At 40.7% G+C, this 19,717-nt stretch overlaps 2 protein-coding genes across 2 annotated transcripts; one reads left to right on the forward strand and one right to left on the reverse strand.

The window, feature by feature from the left end:
* Positions 1-250: 250 nt before the first annotated feature.
* Positions 251-18,071, reverse strand: LOC311006128 (snRNA-activating protein complex subunit 1-like). The gene is made up of 10 exons (XM_083998829.1): positions 17,797-18,071; positions 10,537-10,693; positions 10,294-10,434; positions 9,477-9,581; positions 6,717-6,872; positions 3,087-3,146; positions 1,295-1,357; positions 1,065-1,203; positions 764-835; positions 251-322 (listed from the first exon to the last, which is right to left on the reverse strand). Exons 1-9 carry the CDS (start codon positions 17,925-17,927, stop codon positions 765-767), a joined length of 1,023 nt encoding a protein of 340 aa, XP_083854955.1. The 5' UTR covers positions 17,928-18,071; the 3' UTR covers positions 251-322; position 764.
* Positions 7,659-9,065, forward strand: LOC311005870 (E3 ubiquitin-protein ligase TRIM39-like; the record flags this gene model as incomplete). Its single annotated transcript, XM_083998478.1, has 1 exon — positions 7,659-9,065. The coding sequence occupies one exon, from the start codon at positions 7,659-7,661 to the stop codon at positions 9,063-9,065; it is 1,407 nt and encodes a 468-aa protein (XP_083854604.1).
* Positions 18,072-19,717: the final 1,646 nt, after the last annotated feature.

Genomic DNA, 19,717 nt, shown 5'->3' on the forward strand with positions numbered 1-19,717 from the left:
GCAGTGAGTAAAAAGCAACATCATAACACTGGCTCAGTAAGAAAACAGAGTATTTATATTTTACAAACCTTTACATTTTGGAACAAATGTAAGCAGGTTTGCAACTTTAACTTTTCCTTTATGTTCTATAAGATATAAAACATTCATATTTTTGTCATAAAATGCCAATTAATGGCAGTAAAAACCTTAAAGCTAATAAAATATTAATTACTATAATAAAACATTTGTTTACAGGCAACATCTTTAAAGAAAAAAATCTTCTCCTCAGGATGAAGGCTGACTCCGGTGTCGTCTTCATGTCCACTTTTACATTTTTGATTTTCTGGAGAGAAAAAAGAAAAATCATGAATGTGTGAACATAAACAGAAATAAAAAAAATCTCCATCTGTCTTAAATTACATATAAAGATGATTTAGTGACGTACAGAAACATCTGTACATTGATGTCAATTTGGGCCACAAAGAACGATCATGATTAACATTTTAAACAATAATTTTGATTTAATGTACTATATCAATGTGAGAAACATAATGCAGCTCTTTGTTAACTGGACACTCCCATGAACAAAGTCCTGACTTTATGTCACTTACACAGAGTTCTGTGTTTTCTCATTAATCATTAATAATGAAAATGGCTCCAACAGATGAAGCTAAAGTGAATCTGGCGCGCGCGTGTGTGTGTGTGTGTGTGTGTGTGTGTGTGTGTGTGTGTGTGTGTGTGTGTGTGTGTGTGTGTGTGTGTGTGTGTGTGTGTGTGTGTGTACCTTAAGGAGCAGAGTCCAGACTGGTGAGACTGGAGATCACAGTGGTCGACATGGCTTCTTTCTCAAAAGCAGCTGATGATGAGAAAAGAGTTTCGGTCATTGAACGCATCATTCAAGACAAATGTGGAGTTCACTTCTGACTTTATCTGATCGTGTTCATCATCACAACTTTAAATTATGGTTTTAACATCAGTGGGACAGAAAAAGGAGGAGGAGGATGTTTGGGTGGTGTGAACACCGTGATGTCCCTGAACCTACCACCCTCCACCTCTTCCAGCAGCATGAAGTTGGACGTGTTTACCTGAGATCCGGATGTTCTCCTTGGTTCTGGCTTTGAGTGACGGTTTACTGATCCTGGAGGAACCCGGTGTGGAGGACGGTCCCGCCTCAGCGCTGGTCAAGTCCACCTCCACCTGACGATGGCGACGGGACTTGGAGGCCTTGGAGTGACCACACAAATCAAATATACTTTTAATATTTGACACCTGTTTGATTGATCATGAGGAATAAACTGAACAGGAAGTAACAAACCTCTGCTGCTTCTCCGTACGCTCTGGACTTGATGGAGGCGAGGAGCTCGGCTCGGTTTGAACACTGAGGACACAAACAGACAGACAGATGGACGTTAGACAACAGCGCCACCTACTGGACCAGGTGGTTATTAGAGCTTTACTGTTCACTGTTTAATAGTGGTGTGTTGCATCTTCACTGGCCACACGATTCAATTCGATTACGATTCACCAGTCTACGATTCAGTTCGATTCGATTATACGATGCATCTCAGTGCATTTCGATGCATCTCAGTGCTTTTCGATGCATCACATCCTCAATTTTCTATGTTGCCACACATGGCTTTTTCATTAATTAACATAAATAGTCTGATAAATATGATGACTTTTTATTTACATGACATTAAATGGAAAATATAATTTAAATGCATTTCCACAGTACGGCAGCTTCCTTGGAGTCTGAACACACAAAGAAAAAGAAAAGGCCTATAGTCTACTTAAAGGTGCACTTGTTAATTTCTCAAAAACACAACGTAAATCTTGGCATTGTGCTTTAAAATAAAATAAATCACTGTTTCTGCATGTGAACAACATCATCAAACTTGAATGAATTATTTGAGTTTAAAGATCGATTACGTGACATCACTGCATCGATTCAGAATCGTCCCGTTAAGAATCTCGATGCATCTTTGAAACGATTATTTTCGGCGCCTGTATACTGTTTAATTTCATTTACAGTTTCATCTTTTCCTTGTGTTTTATTTTGAAGGGTTGATCCAGAATGTCAGTGGCAGCTGGTGTAGTTTTCTCCAGGTTGAGTTGAGTTATTATAATAAAGTTACACGCTTGGTGTCAATATCGAACGTCAGGTGAAGAGATAATAATCAGGTCTCTCAATCGACACCAGAGTATAAATATATCACAGTGTGTGATGATGTGTATTTGAGCCACTATGTAATTTTTATGTTTAACCACTAGGTGGGGGTGTTAGGATGGGAAAAGGCAAATAGGTAAGAGCATAATGAGCATCAGGTGTGTGTAGAGGAGGAGAGCAAATCGTTTTCTGACCGTGAATTATAGTGTATTGAGATCGTGTTTGAACGTGTGTTTGTTACCGTTTGATGAAGAATATGGTTATGTATGAACACTGACCTGAAGAGAACAGAACCGTGTCTTACTTGTGTTAAAGATGAACTGTTTCTGTCAATAAATGAACACCATATGGAAAAGGAAACACTGAGAATTGGACATTGGTTTTGTGGATACGGGTCTGGAGAGTTTGCCTCATCTGCACACCCAAGGGACTCAAATGTACGTGTATTTATTGGTTAAAAAGACTGTATAGTGCGTTTCATTTACATTGGAAGTTGGAAACTCAGAGCTTGGAACAACGTTGAGCTTTCCAGTTGAAAAACCAACACAGAAGTCAGAAAAATGGACGATTGATGCAATTAAACGGATATACAACGTTTCTATACTTGTAGATGTTTGATGTTTGATTGATTGATGATTCAAATTTCTGATAAAACCTGAACGCACCATCAATGAGCTGCATTCAGGAGCTCCTATCTCACATGTACAAGTTATAACCAGAGTCTATGGGCAAAGATTTCTGCGGCCCAAGGAGGAAACACGTGACCAATCAGTGACTTTAGATGACGTAGAACATGTTTCTTTTACGTTTTTTATTGCAGGTGACACATTTAACTCACTTTTATCTCAAAATATATACTTGTCAAAGTATTGACCGGCTGCCACTGGATGATGTTTGTCCTGCACACTGAGCTCCAGGTTTAATGTGGTTCATCACTCACCTCCTGCTGAGACGACGTCCCCTCACCGCTGTCTTCACCTTCGTCTTTATCTGCTCCATCCTGACAAGACAGGACAGGGAAAAAGAAGGAAAATGTATGAAGGAAAAAAAAGATTCAGGAAAATAATGAAGTGATGCTTCATTAATTTCTGCCTGAAATGTGACGATTTGCTGTTTTCCATCCATCCATCCATTATCTTCCGCTTATCCGGGTCCGGGTCGCGGGGGCAGCAGTCGGAGCAAGGATCCCCAGACTTCCCTCTCCCCAGACACTTCTTCCAGCTCTTCCGGGAGGATCCCAAGGTGTTCCCAGGCCAGCCGAGTGACATGTCACTCCAGCGTGTCCTGGGGTCTTCCTTGGGGCCTCCTCCCGGTGGGACATGCCCAGAACACCTCAGGGGGCATCCAATACAGATGCCAGAGCCACCTCAGCTGGCTCCTCTCGATGTGGAGGAGCAGCGGCTCTACTCCGAGCTCCTCCCGGGTGACAGAGCTCCTCACCCTATCTCACCCTATCTCTAAGGGAGCGCCCCGCCACCCTGCGGAAGAAACTCATTTCGGCCGCTTGTATCCGGGATTTTGTTCTTTCGGTCATGACCCAGAGTTCATGACCATAGGTGAGGGTGGGAACGTAGACTGACCGGTAAATCGAGAGCTTTGCCTTTCGGCTCAGCTCCTTCTTCACCACGACAGACCGATACAAGGACCGCATTACTGCAGCTGCTGCACTGATCCGCCTGTCAATCTTGCGTTCCATCCTTCCATCACTCATGAACAAGACTCCAAGATACTTAAACTCCTCCACCTGAGGCAGGAACTCTCCCCCGACCTGGAGGGGCAAACCACCTTTTTCTGGTCGAGAACCATGGCCTCGGACTTAGAGGTGCTGATTCTCATCCCAGCCGCTTCACACCTGGCTGCAAACTGCCCCAGTGCATCCTGGAAGTCCAGGCTCGAGGGGGGCAACAGGACAACATCATCTGCAAAAAGTAGAGACGAAATCCAGTGACTCCCGAACCGGCCCCCCTCCGGCCCCCGGCTGCACCTAGAAATTCTGTCCATAAAAATAATGAACGAACCGCCAACAATGCAAACTAAGCTCCAGCGCCCATACTCCCGGAGCACCTCCCACAGAATGCCACGAGGGACACGGTCGAATGTCTTCTCCATGTCCACAAAACACATGTGGACTGGTTGAGCAAACTCCCACAAACCCTCGAGCACCCTGTGGAGGGTGTAGAGCTGGTCCAGCGTTCCACAGCCAGGACGAAACCCGCATTGTTCCTCCTGAATCTGAGGTTCGAATCTCAGGCGAATTCTCCTCTCCAGTACTCTGGAATAGACTTCCACGGGAGGCTGAGGAGTGTGATCCCACGAAAGTTGGAACACACCCTCCGATCCCCCTTTTTGAAGAGAGGGACCTTGTGGGGCTGTCGTGGCGTGTCAGCCACGACAGCCCCACAACATCCAGAGACTTGAGGTAGTCAGGGCGGATTTTATCCACCCCCGGTGCCTTGCCACTGAGGAGCTTCCGGACTACCTCAGTGACTTCGGCTTGGGTGATGAATGAAGACCCAGGACACTCTGGAAGGCGTGTCAGTGGGATTGAGGAGATCCTCAAAGTATTCCTTCCACAGCCTGACAATGTCCCCAGTCGAGGTCAACAGCTCCCCACCTCCACTGTAAACAGTGTTGGCGGAGCACTGCTTCCCCCTCCTGAGTCGCCGGATGGTTTGCCAGAATTTCCTTGAGGCCGACCAGTAGTCCTCCTCCATGGCCTCCCCAAACTTTTTCCAGACCCGAGTTTTTGCTTCCACGACTGCCCGAGCTGCACACACGCTTGGCCTGCCGGTACCCGTCAGCTGCCCCAGGAGTTCCCCGAGCTAGCCAGGCTTGGTAGGACTCCTTCTTCAGCTTGACAGCATCCCTTATTTCCGGTGTCCACCACCAGGTTTGGGGATTGCCGCCCGCGACAGGCACCAGCAACCTTACGGCCACAGCTTTGTAGAGCCACGTCAACAATGGAAGTGGAGAACATGGTCCATTCGGACTCAATGTCTCCGGCCTCCCTCGGAATCCGGTCAAAGCTCTCCCGGAGGTGGGAGTTGAAGACCTCCCTGACAGGGGATTCCGCCAGACGTTCCCAGCAGACCCTCACGATACGCTTGGGTCAGCCAAGTCTGTCCAGCTTCCTCCGCTGCCAGCGGATCCAACTCACCACCAGGTGGTGATCAGTTGACAGCTCAGCCCCTCTCTTTACCCGAGTGTCCAAGACATACGGCTGGAGGTCAGATGACACGACTACAAAGTCAATCATTGACCTCTGGCCTAGGGTGTCCTGGTGCCACGTGCACTGATGGACACCCTTATGCTCGAACATGGTGTTCGTTATGGACAGACTGTGGCTAGCACAGAAGTCCAATAACAAAACACCGCTCGGGTTCAGATCGGGGAGGGCGTTCCTCCCAATCACACCTCTCCAGGTAACACTGTCGCTGCCCACGTGAGCGTTGAAGTCCCCCAGCAGAACGATGGAGTCCCCAGTTGGAGCACTTTCCAGCACCCCTCCCAAGGACTCCAAGAAGGCCGGGTACTCTGCACCACCTTTCGGCCCGTAGGCCTATCCCCGACCCGGAGGCGCAAGGAAACCCTCTTGTTCACCGGGGAGAACTCCAACACATTGCGGCTGAGCTATGAGCAAGCCCACACCAGCTTGCCGCCTCTCACCGTGGGCACTCCAGAGTAGAAAAGAGTCCAACCTCTCTCAAGGAGTTGGGTTCCAGAGCCCAGGCTGTGCGTGGAGGTGAGCCCGACTATCTCTAGCCGATACCTCTCAACCTCCCACACGAGCTCAGGCTCTTTCCCCCCAGCGAGGTGACATTCCATGTCCCTAAAGCCAGAGTCGTTATCCGGGGATTGGGTCGTCGGGGCACCCGCCCACGACCGCCACCCAAATCACATGGCACCGGCCCTTTCTGACCCCTCCCGCAAGTGGTGAGCCTACGGAAAGGCGGGCCCACGTCGCTCGTTCAGGCTGTGCCCGGCCGAGTCCCGTGGGCCAAGACTCAGCCACCAGGTGCTCGTCTGCGAGCCCCAAACCCAGGCCTGGCTCCTGGGTGGGGCCCCGGTAACGCCAGTCCAGGCGACGTAAACCTCCTTGGTATTAATTTCATCATAAGGGGCTTCGAACCCTAAACCCTAACCCTAATCACCTAGGACCTGTTTGCCTTGGGAGACCCTACCAGGGGCATTAAGCCCCGGACAACATAGCTCCTAGGATCATTTGGGTGCTCAAACCCCTCCACCACGGTAAGGTGGCAGTTTTGTCATTGATTATTATTGATACTGATCATCACTGTCAGAGGGTTAAGTTCATGATTTTGTTGCAGACGTCAGTTTGGTATTTTTTTTGACCAGATGATTAATTAGTTAAAAATAAAACTAATCTAAACAGAATGATCTATTGTGTATTTGTTGCAGTTTTAATTCATAAATTATATAAAGATGCTTATTTTATTCTTCAAATAAAATAAACATCCATATTTTTTGCCAATGAACATCAACAACAGTGGGAAAACATAGTAAAGCTTTAAAATACCTTCATTATCTCATCATTTAACAGGTTTCTCACCTCCTTCTGCTGCCACTTGTAGAAGTCGACCACGGTGCTGCGCAGCTGAGGGACCAGGTCTTTACTGATCAGGCTGACGGACGAATCCCACGTTTCTGTTGTGGAGCTGACAGAAGATTTCAGCTTCTCGTAGAGCTCGTGGATGTTGGACAGCTCCTGGGACAGGACCAAAGAAACAAACAGTGATTGTAAAACCTTTTGTTTCTCTGGTTAAAGGTTGAAGAATTACAGACGTGGACTAAAATGTTGGTTTGGCTCCTGTCCATGACTTTCTATTTGTAAATGTCCATTATTTATAGTCCTGCAACTTTGAAGTCCTGATACTTTTCTTGGTGATTTTCTTATCACAGGTCTTCATGTTTCTGCTCCACATCTCTGTGACTAATATTCACTGCACCACGTTTATCTGACAGGAACTATTTATTCTGACTTTCCTGATTCATGTTCACAAACAGAAACTAAACAGAGCTGCTGCATCATCCTGCTTAAAGCAGAAGTAAGCGATCCGGTCGTTTTGGCTAACTTCCTGTCAGCGGATGGAGTTAGCAGTCCCCGCCCTCGTCCCTACGTCACCGCATGCACACGCATCCCTTGGCTGCACCGCCTTACTTTAAGTTTCATTTTGACAAAGCTCCGCCCCCTCACATGACTCACATGACTCAACCTAGGAAACTGTTGCACTTCCTCATCAGTCCCAGAGTTGCAGACTGAAGAAGAGACGATCAGATTCAGCTTCAGACCAAACTAACAACTTCCTGTGAGTTAGTCCAGCTACAACACTGCTGCTTCAACCTGCTGACACTCCACACACTGAAGGTGAGTTTGACTAAAACCTGGACTCAGAGTCACAGTAAACTTCAGTCAAGTCAGTAGAGGAGGGAGGGGAGCCATGACTGACTCTACTTCCTGTCTGCTGTGTTTTCAGCTTCACTCACAGACTAAATGGCTTCCAGACCAGAGGAGGATCTCTGCTGTCCGGTCTGTAAGGAGGTCTTCAGAGATCCTGTTGTTCTGTCCTGCAGCCACAGCTTCTGTAAAGACTGTCTGAAGAGCTGGTGGAGAGAGAAACGAGATCCACTGTGTCCAGTTTGTAAGAGAAGATCTTCAAAGTCAGAACCACCTCGTAACCTGGTGTTGAAGAACCTGTGTGAGAGCTTCTTACAGCAGAGAGAGCAGAGATCTTCAGAGGCTCTCTGCAGTCTGCACTCTGAGAAACTCAAACTCTTCTGTCTGGACCATCAGCAGCCAGTGTGTCTCATCTGCAGAGATTCAAAAAAACACACCAACCACAGAATCAGTCCCCTCGATGAAGCTGCTTCAGACCTCAAGAAGGAACTTGAGGAAACTCTGGAGCCCTTAAAGAAGAAGTTAAAGGATTTTGAAGAAGTTCAAGTGAAGTTTGGTCAAACAGCAGAACACATTAAGGTCCAGGCCCGACACACAGAGAGGCAGATTAAGGAGCAGTTTAAGAAGCTTCACCAGTTTCTAGAAGAGGAAGAGGAGGCCAGGATGGCTGCACTGGGGGAGGAAGAGGAGCAGAAGAGTCAGAGGATGAAGGAGAAGATGGAGGCTCTGAGCAGAGAGATAGCAGCTCTTTCACACACAGTCAGAGCCACAGAGGACGAGCTGAGAGCTGAAGACGTCTCATTCCTGCTCAACTACAAGGCTGCAGTGGAAAGAGTCCAGCAGCGCCCCCTGCTGGAGGATCCACAGCTGGACTCAGGAGCTCTGATAGACCAGGCCAAACACCTGGGCAACCTGACCTTCAACATCTGGAACAAGATGAAGGACATGGTCTCCTACAGTCCTGTGGTTCTGGACCCAAACACTGCTCATCCAGGACTCATCCTGTCTGAAGATCTGACCAGTGTGAGAGGAGGAGATGAACAGCAGCTTCCTGACAATCCAGAGAGAATCAAGTATTACTGGTCTGTCCTGGGCTCTGAGGGTTTTAACTCAGGGACTCACAGCTGGGATGTCCAGGTTGGAGACAACACAGACTGGAGACTGGGTGTGTTAACAGAGTCTGTGCAGAGGAAGGGAGACGACATAAGGTCTGGATTATGGAGAATACGGTTCTGTAGAGGTAAATACAGAGCAGCTTCACCATCAGGTCCAAACATTTATCTCCCAGTGCAGAAGAAGCTCCAGAGGATCAGAGTGAATCTGGACTTGAACAGAGGAAAACTGTCGTTCTCTGATCCTGATACTAACACACACATACACACCTTCACACACACTTTCACTCAGAAGATGTTTCCATTCAGTAACACTGATGATTACTTCAATCCAGTGAAGCTGTTACCAGTGAAGGTGTCAGTGACAGTGAAGCAGAGCAGTTACAGATAAAGAGGATGGTCACATTTATAATGTTTAAATTTACAAACACTCTTTATTTCTCTTAGACTTCTCACTGGGTTTTATTTCTATATTTTGTCATAAATCATGATTATCTATCTATCTATCTATCTATCTATCTATCTATCTATCTATCTATCTATCTATCTATCTATCTATCTATCTATCTATCTATCTCCACACCTCTGGTAGCTCCACATTATTAGTTACTAACGTTTCATAACCCCCATGTTCTCCTGATATTCATATTTCTATTGTTTATTATACTATTTAAATCTATATTTGTGTTTTTTTCTTGAATATTGATGCTTTTTAAAAATTGTTTTTGTTTAAACTTTCATGTCAATAGAGCCAACAGTTTTGTCCTGGTCTGTGAACGCGGCCCCTTCTCTGTGAATTTACCTCCAGCAGCTCGATGTTGATGAGCTGCTGTGGACGAGACGCTCGCTCGATGAACTCCTCACACAGCGCCGACTTCTCCAGCTTCTTCTTCTTCTTGTAGGAGAGCTGGCAGCAGGAGAGGAAATGAGCAATGAGCAAAATCCTCACATTCAATGTTTCTATTGACAGAAAACATGTGTGTGACCGAGTCAGAATGAGCAATTAATGTCATTTGAAGGTCACTTGGTTACTAAACTTTTAATTTCTTGGCAACGTGAGTTTGGTCTGAACTTCACAGAGCAGTTGTGGGATGAATCTGTCCTTCGTTTAGGTTCTAGCAAATCTTGTGCTAAAAATATAACATACATTATATTATTATAACCGTATACAGTCATATATTAGACTTTGTATTTCTCTTTGCAAGACATTGTATCTTATTTTCATGGAAATCCTCCCAAACCCCCATCTGTCTCCTCTGGCTTAGAGATGTTGTGTTTTTTTTCTTATATTGAAATTATTCTCTAATATTTTGGGGTAGGCATTTGTATTAACGAGTTATGTTGATTTTTACTTATTTTATGTTTGCTAATCTACTATTTTTCCATATTACATAATTTGTTTGCTACTTATTGTACTTGTTTAATAAATATTTTTTGTGCAGAGACTTTGTTCTGCTTGTTGGGTTGTTTTAGGAACTGGGGAAAAGATAGAAAAGTCAATGTGTGTAACTTCATCTCTTTGTATTTACTGTTGTATTCCTTAAAAAAAATTAATAAAGAAAAGAAAATAAAGAAAACGTGTGTGTGTGCGTGTGGTGTTGGTCTTGGTGTGAGCTCACCTGGACGGGCATGGCGCCGAAGTGAAACGCTTTGAGTGACATCAGCTGTCTGAAGATGTAGACGACGTCCAGGTGCTTCGCGTCCACGGCGTCCTTCTCAAACTTCTTCACGTCGTCCCAGTCCTTCAGCGCCACGTTGATCTGCAGCCAGAGGAACAACTCCATCACTCACCTGGAACTGACACAAACACCGACCTCACCTAACCGGCCGACCGACCGACCGACCGCCGGCCGTGTCCTGACCTGCTCTGTGGGCGCGGCCGTCTGACACCGGTACAGGCTGAACAGCAGGTAAAGTCCTCCCACTCTGATCTGGAAGCTGAACGGCGGCAGGAAGTAGCTGTAGGCCGTGTCCAGGATCAGACGGCTGAACTCTCGCTTCCTGTGGCCCTGAGCGCCGCTGCAGCAACAGGAGGAGCAACAGATTAGGTTATAAAGGAGGTTAAAAAATACCGGGAGAAAACTTCCAATACACATTATTCATCATCTCTCAGAAACAACAACAGGGTGTTTTTTTATACTAGAGGTGCATAATGCCTTTAATAGACATCAGTTAATTATATTCATGATGCAAATATGACCCATCACCTGTAATTAGAGAATAATTTATTCCAAATATGGTGATAAAACATGTTAAATGCACATGTAATGATGAAATGGCACTCCCATTCATGCTCAATACAGAAAACCAGTTTGTATTATTAGGCAAGGCAAGGCAATTTTATTTGTATAGCCCGTTTTTACAAACAGTTTGTCTCAAAGGGCTTTACATGGCATCATAACAACATCCTCTGTCCTTAGACCCTCACATCGACTGAGGAAAAACTCCATGGAAAACCCTTTTAACAGGGAAAAATCGGAGAAACCTCAGGGTGAGCAACAGAGGAGGGATCCCTCACCCAGGACGGGCAGACGTGCAATAGATGTTGTTACAGACAAGAAAACAGTTTATAGTTTATGACACAGAATGTGGGAAATTATTATTATTATTATTAATGAGGTGTTAGTAATTATTCAAAGAACAAAAGTCAAACTATCTCCTTCCTTCCCCTATAATGTTCACTATCTTCTTCACTATTTCTTTTCAATTTTCAGTTTCTATAATGTTGTTTGCTGCTGCTGTGTTTGACTGATCTCTGGTCAGCACCAGATTTCTTTCTCACACTAAAAATACAAATTCAGATTTTTCAAACACATTTTACACCAGAAAAACAAACACAAAAAACAACTTATGATTATAAATAATAATTCTTTGGCTGTGTAACTTCCATTTAACGTAGGGAAAACAAACAACACAAAGGACTGTTCCCATTAGTGCACTGGCCCTTTAAAAAAATACAAAAGTGTAATAATAAAGTGGTTTAGAACAGTGGTTCTCAACTGGTGGGTCGGGACCCAAAAGTGGGTCGCGGACAGCTGGTCAAAAAAGTAAATAATATTTAATGCACATCTGATGTTGGACATGTCTTTTATTTTAAAAAAAATAACTTATATTGAAAGGCGCGTGACATGTGAACACATGCAGTTGTAACGCTCCTCCTCAGTTTCTTATTATTTGCTCTGAATGCAAAGATATCAGTTTCTTATTAATGTGGCCTGAATGCAGTGAATCTTGTTTTGTTTTGTGGGTCTTTATTTTGTGCAATTTGATATTTATTCACTTTTGTGAACATGCTCTGAATGCAGAGATGCATTAGAAGTCAAATATATGATTTTGTTGGTCTCCATTTTGTGCAGTTTGATATTTTTTTATTCACTTCCGTACATGCAGTTGCAGTTGTCATGGTCCTCCTCAGTTTCATTCATGTGCCCTGAAATGCACTTTGCTCAATAAAGAGCAAAATTAGTTTTAAAAGGCTTTAAAAAATAAATAAATCTTGGTTTGAATTCTATAAAAGTGGGTAGCGACTACTGCAGTGAAGTTAGTTTGAAGTTGGATATTTGACAGACATTCGCTCACTCACTCGCTTCTCAATATATTAAAAATCCATATAAAATATTAGATGTGTTCAAATGCAATAAAAACAGGTGTGTCTCATAGAGGAGGCTTAGCTCTACCATCCTGTGTCGATTTTGAGCCAACAGGTCACATGACCTAGGAGTTATTGAGCTATAATGCTCATATTTACAGTATAAAATACATTAAAAATTCATATAAAATATTTAATGTGTTTAAATGCAATAAAAACAGGTGTGTGTCATAGAGGAGGCTTAGCCCTACCATCCTGTGTTGATTTTGAGCCAACAGGTTACATGACCTGAGAGTTATTGAGCTCTAATGCTCATATTTACAGTATAAAATACATAAAAAATTCATATAAAATATTAAATGTGTTTAAATACAATAAAAACAGGTGTGTGTCATAGAGGAGGCTTAGCCCTACCATCCTGTGTTGATTCTGAGTCAACAGGTCACATGACCTAGGAGTTATTGAGCTATAATGCTCATATTTACTGTATAAAATATATAAAATATTCATATAAAATATTAAATGTGTTTAAATACAATAAAAACAGGTGTGTCTCATAGAGGAGGCTTAGCCCTACCATCCTGTGTTGATTTTGAGCCAACAGGTCACATGACCTGGGAGTTATTGAGCTATTAATGCTCATATTTACTGTATAAAATATATAAAATATTCATAAAAAATAGTAAATGTGTTTAAATGCAATAAAAACAGGTGTGTGTCATAGAAGAGGCTTAGCTCTACCACCCTGTGCTGATTTTGAGCCAACAGGTCACATGACCTAGGAGTTATTGAGCTATAATGCTCATATTTACAGTATAAAATACATTAAAAATTCATATAAAATATTAAATGTGTTTAAATACAATAAAAACAGGTGTGTCTCATAGAGGAGGCTTAACCCTACCATCCTGTGTTGATTTTGAGCCAACAGGTCACATGACCTGAGAGTTATTGAGCTCTAATGCTCATATTTACAGTATAAAATACATTAAAAATTCATATAAAATATCAAATGTGTTTAAATACAATAAAAACAGGTGTTTCTCATAGAAGAGGCTTAGCCCTACCATCCTGTGTTGATTTTGAGCCAACAGGTCACATGACCTAGGAGTTATTGAGCTATAATGCTCATATTTACAGTATAAAATACATAAAGAATTCATATAAAATATTAAATTCGTTTAAATGCAATAAAAAACAGGTGTGTCTCATAGAGGAGGCTTAGCTCTACCATCCTGTGTTGATTCTGAGTCAACAGGTCACATGACCTGGGAGTTATTGAGCTATAATGCTCATATTTACTGTATAAAATAAATCAAAAATCCATATAAAATATTACTTTTGTTTAAATGCAATAAAAACAGGTGTGTGTCATAGAGGAGGCTTAGCTCTACCATCCTGTGTTGATTTTGAGCCAACAGGTCACATGACCTGGGAGTTATTGAGCTATTAATGCTCATATTTACTGTATAAAATATATAAAATATTCATAAAAAATAGTAAATGTGTTTAAATGCAATAAAAACAGGTGTGTGTCATAGAGGAGGCTTAGCTCTACCACCCTGTGCTGATTTTGAGCCAACAGGTCACATGACCTGAGAGTTATTGAGCTCTAATGCTCATATTTACAGTATAAAATACATTAAAAATTCATATAAAATATTAAATGTGTTTAAATACAATAAAAACAGGTGTGTCTCATAGAGGAGGCTTAACCCTACCATCCTGTGTTGATTTTGAGCCAACAGGTCACATGACCTGAGAGTTATTGAGCTCTAATGCTCATATTTACAGTATAAAATACATTACAAATTCATATAAAATATTAAATGTGTTTAAATACAATAAAAACAGGTGTGTCTCATAGAGGAGGCTTAGCCCTACCATCCTGTGTTGATTTTGAGCCAACAGGTCACATGACCTAGGAGTTATTGAGCTATAATGCTCATATTTACAGTATAAAATACATAAAGAATTCATATAAAATATTACATTCGTTTAAATGCAATAAAAACAGGTGTGTCTCATAGAGGAGGCTTAGCCCTACCATCCTATGTTGATTTTGAGCCAACAGGTCACATGACCTAGGAGTTATTGAGCTATAATGCTCATATTTACAGTATAAAATAAATCAAAAATCCATATAAAATATTACATTCGTTTAAATGCAATAAAAACAGGTGTGTGTCATAGAGGAGGCTTAGCTCTGCACCCTGTGTTGATTTTGAGCCAACAGGTCACATGACCTGGGAGTTATTGAGCTCTAATGCTCATATTTAGCCTACTGTATAAAATATATTAAAAATTCATATAAAATAGTAAATGTGTTTAAATACAATAAAAACAGGTGTGTGTCATAGAGGAGGCTTAGCTCTACCATCCTGTGTTGATTTTGAGCCAACAGGTCACATGACCTGGGAGTTATTGAGCTATTAATGCTCATATTTACAGTATAAAATACATTAAAAATTCATATAAAATATTTAATGTGTTTAAATGCAATAAAAACAGGTGAGTGTCATAGAGGAGGCTTAGCCCTACCATCCTGTGTTGATTTTGAGCCAACAGGTTACATGACCTGAGAGTTATTGAGCTATAATGCTCATATTTACTGTATAAAATAAATCAAAAATCCATATAAAATATTACATTCGTTTAAATGCAATAAAAACAGGTGTGTCTCATAGAGGAGGCTTAGCTCTACCATCCTGTGTTGATTTTGAGCCAACAGGTCACATGACCTGGGAGTTATTGAGCTCTAATGCTCATATTTAGCCTACTGTATAAAATATATTAAAAATTCATATAAAATAGTAAATGTGTTTAAATGCAATAAAAACGGGTGTGTGTCATAGAGGAGACTTAGATCTTCTGTTCTGTGTTGATTTTGAGCCAACAGGTCACATGACCTGGGAGTTATTGAGCTCTAACACCCATATTTACTGTATAAAATATATAAAAAAATAATGTGACCTGTTGGCTCAAAATCAACACAGAATGGCAGATGTGAGCCTATGACACACACCTTTTTTTATTGCATTTAAACACATTTACTATTTTATATGAATATTTTATATATTTTATACAGTAAATATGAGCATTAATAGCTCAATAACTCCCAAGTCATGTGACCTGTTGGCTCAAAATCAGCACAGGGTGGTAGAGCTAAGCCTCCTCTATGACACACACCTGTTTTTATTACATTTAAACACATTTACTATTTTATATGAATATTTTATATATTTTATACAGTAAATATGAGCATTAATAGCTCAATAACTCCCAGGTCATGTGACCTGTTGGCTCAAAATCAACACAGGATGGTAGAGCTAAGCCTCTTCTATGACACACACCTGTTTTTATTGTATTTAAACACATTTAATATTTTATATGAATTTTTAATGTATTTTATACTGTAAATATGAGCATTATAGCTCAATAACTCCTAGGTCATGTGACCTGTTGGCTCAAAATCAACACAGGATGGTAGAGCTAAGCCTCCTCTATGACACACACCTGTTTTTATTGCATTTAAACACATTTATTATTTTATATGGATTTTTGATTTATTTTATACAGTAAATATGAGCATTATAGCTCAATAACTCCTAGGTCATGTGACCTGTTGGCTCAAAATCAACACAGGATGGTAGGGCTAAGCCTCCTCTATGACACACACCTGTTTTTATTGTATTTAAACACATTTAATATTTTATATGAATTTTTAATGTATTTTATACTGTAAATATGAGCATTAGAGCTCAATAACTCTCAGGTCATGTGACCTGTTGGCTCAAAATCAACACAGGATGGTAGGGTTAAGCCTCCTCTATGAGACACACCTGTTTTTATTGTATTTAAACACATTTAATATTTTATATGAATTTTTAATGTATTTTATACTGTAAATATGAGCATTAGAGCTCAATAACTCTCAGGTCATGTGACCTGTTGGCTCAAAATCAGCACAGGGTGGTAGAGCTAAGCCTCCTCTATGACACACCTGTTTTTATTGCATTTAAACACATTTACTATTTTTTATGAATATTTTATATATTTTATACAGTAAATATGAGCATTAATAGCTCAATAACTCCCAGGTAATGTGACCTGTTGGCTCAAAATCAACACAGGATGGTAGAGCTAAGCCTCCTCTATGACACACACCTGTTTTTATTGCATTTAAACACATTTATTATTTTATATGGATTTTTGATTTATTTTATACAGTAAATATGAGCATTATAGCTCAATAACTCCTAGGTCATGTGACCTGTTGGCTCAAAATCAACACAGGATGGTAGGGCTAAGCCTCCTCTATGACACACCTGTTTTTATTGCATTTAAACACATTTATTATTTTATATGGATTTTTGATTTATTTTATACAGTAAATATGAGCATTATAGCTCAATAACTCCTAGGTCATGTGACCTGTTGGCTCAAAATCAACACAGGGTGGTAGGGCTAAGCCTCCTCTATGACACACACCTGTTTTTATTGTATTTAAACACATTTAATATTTTATATGAATTTTTAATGTATTTTATACTGTAAATATGAGCATTAGAGCTCAATAACTCTCAGGTCATGTAACCTGTTGGCTCAAAATCAACACAGGATGGTAGGGCTAAGCCTCCTCTATGACACACACCTGTTTTTATTGCATTTAAACACATTAAATATTTTATATGAATTTTTCATGTATTTTATACAGTAAATATGAGCATTATAGCTCAATAACTCCTAGGTCATGTGACCTGTTGGCTCAAAATCAACACAGGATGGTAGGGCTAAGCCTCCTCTATGAGACACACCTGTTTTTATTGCATTTAAACACATTTAATATTTTATATGAATATTTTATATATTTTATACAGTAAATATGAGCATTATACCTCAATAACTCCTAGGTCATGTGACCTGTTGACTCAGAATCAACACAGGATGGTAGGGCTAAGCCTCCTCTATGAGACACACCTGTTTTTATTGTATTTAAACACATTTAATATTTTATATGAATTTTTAATGTATTTTATACTGTAAATATGAGCATTAGAGCTCAATAACTCTCAGGTCATGTAACCTGTTGGCTCAAAATCAACACAGGATGGTAGGGCTAAGCCTCCTCTATGACACACACCTGTTTTTATTGCATTTAAACACATTAAATATTTTATATGAATTTTTTATGTATTTTATACTGTAAATATGAGCATTATAGCTCAATAACTCCTAAGTCATGTGACCTGTTGGCTCAAAATCGACACAGGATGGTAGAGCTAAGCCTCCTCTATGAGACACACCTGTTTTTATTGCATTTGAACACATCTAATATTTTATATGGATTTTTAATATATTGAGAAGCGAGTGAGTGAGCGAATGTCTGTCAAATATCCAACTTCAAACTAACTTCACTGCAGTGTAGCGACTTAATGACCATGGGAACATGTGGAGTGAAACTAGTTGAGAACCGCTGGTTTAGAAGACATATTTAGTCTGAACACACTCTGGTATTTTAAAATCAACTCACTAGAAGATTTGTGAGAACTTCATTTCCCTCCAGATGTTGGAGAAGATCTCGAAGCGGACAGAGTCAGTTTCTCTGAAGCGGCTCAGCAGCTGCTCGCAGTCACATTTCACCTGTTTCCCGAGAGACTCCATCTTTGTTCAACAAGACACGTTAAAAATCATCCATAAAAATAAAAATATACTTAAAAAACATCCAAAGGTTTCAACATTTAGACCAGAAAACGGTTCTAACGTTGATCTCCATGGGACGTAAACACAACAAACACGACGCTGCTACGACCGTCGCAGACTTTGTGCGTCATCGTCGTCACCGCTCGTGATGCGTTCATGAAGCGTCGGAGAGGGAATAAATAACACCATGTGGAAAGTTCTCAAATTAAAGACATAAATTGGCTACGTCCCAAGAAATATTTAAAGATGCATGTATGTAAAGATTTTCTGAAGTTGACGATAAATGCAGTTTTTGTAAAAATTGAAACCGAAAGTATTATATTTATTTATTTTTACAGCTAAATGTTCAATTTGTGTTACTTCTTTGGAAATATTTCCCCTCTCAAAGATTTGAAGAAATTTCTATCGAACTGCATTTTGAAAAGAAAAATATCATTATTATTTCCTCTCAAAATAATAAGCATAACATTGTCAGCCTTTTTATTTTATTGAGCAAATAAGACATTCATAAACTTTACCTCCCCCTTTTTCATTGCTGTATATTATAATGCAAGTTCATTTACTCTTAACAGTTCAGTAAAGTTTCTCCTATGGTAAGTGTCAGTACTGGTGCCTCAAAAAGAAAAAAAGGTTCTTTGATGATCTTAATTGCTGCTGAAATTTATTTGAACTTTTTAATTTAATTCTTTCAATATTTCTGATTAAAGCAGAAGTGAGTGAGATATTTGTGTTAATATAAGTCTTAAATAGTTATATCTTCCGACAGCAATCACTTACATAGAGTGTTTGGACTGAAACACGGGTCTCTCAGTCCCTCTGCTCTGCTCTGAGCCGAAGAGAAAACATTTATCGTATCCTACAGTTTTTATCCAATGAGGAGAGAGAACGGCATGCAGGGCTGTGTGTGCAGCCAAGGAACGCCGTGAATGTGGTGACGTAGGGACGAGGACTGTTATGGTGCGTTCAAGGAAACTCGTATTTTTCCGACCGTGAAGTGGTACCAGTTCGATCTGGTACGAGTTCACCGGTCGGAAGTTACGAGTGGCCGTTATAGTGACTTTAACAGGTAAAACAGGTCGGAAAAACACGAGTGGGTTGCCTGAAACGCTACAAAGTCGTAAGTTGTGACTTGAAGCTGTAATTTACGATTTCAAAAGCCTGCCTGGAACGCAGCATTAGCGAAAACGACCGGATCACTCACTTCTGCTTTAATATAGCATATACAGTATATATTTATAATTCATTATAAAAAACTACCAGTATAAGTACCACCAGTACAGCTACACTTTCCACTTCTTATCATGTGTTCGCAGTTTATGTGTCAGTGTTATTTAATTATACTTTCTATGTTACTCTTATAATTTATTTAGAGTTAATTTGTCAAAATTCTTTGTTTTCAGGCAACCCACACTTGACTGATACCGTTCTAAGAAGTGGCTGTGATATTGACCCATAAATTGAACATCAGGTTCAGTTTAACGTGTCTTCTTGTATGACGAGTGGCAAAATCAGTACCTGATAAAATAAATAAAACACCTTGAGCATTAATCTCTATATTACATCAGTGCTTTTCTTCCTTATAATGACACAAACCACACCACAAAGGTATAAACACTTGATTTTATTCTGGACAGAGAATAATCCAACAGAGGGAGTAGTTCAGCGTTTTCAGCATCATAAACTAAGCAATGGAAGAAAGAAAAAAAAAAGGGGGGACAGAAATCAAGATTGGCCATAAAGTGGTAGCTACA

The sequence above is a fragment of the Trachurus trachurus genome (genome assembly GCF_905171665.1).
Source record: "Trachurus trachurus genome assembly, chromosome: 22".
NCBI lineage: Eukaryota > Metazoa > Chordata > Actinopteri > Carangiformes > Carangidae > Trachurus > Trachurus trachurus.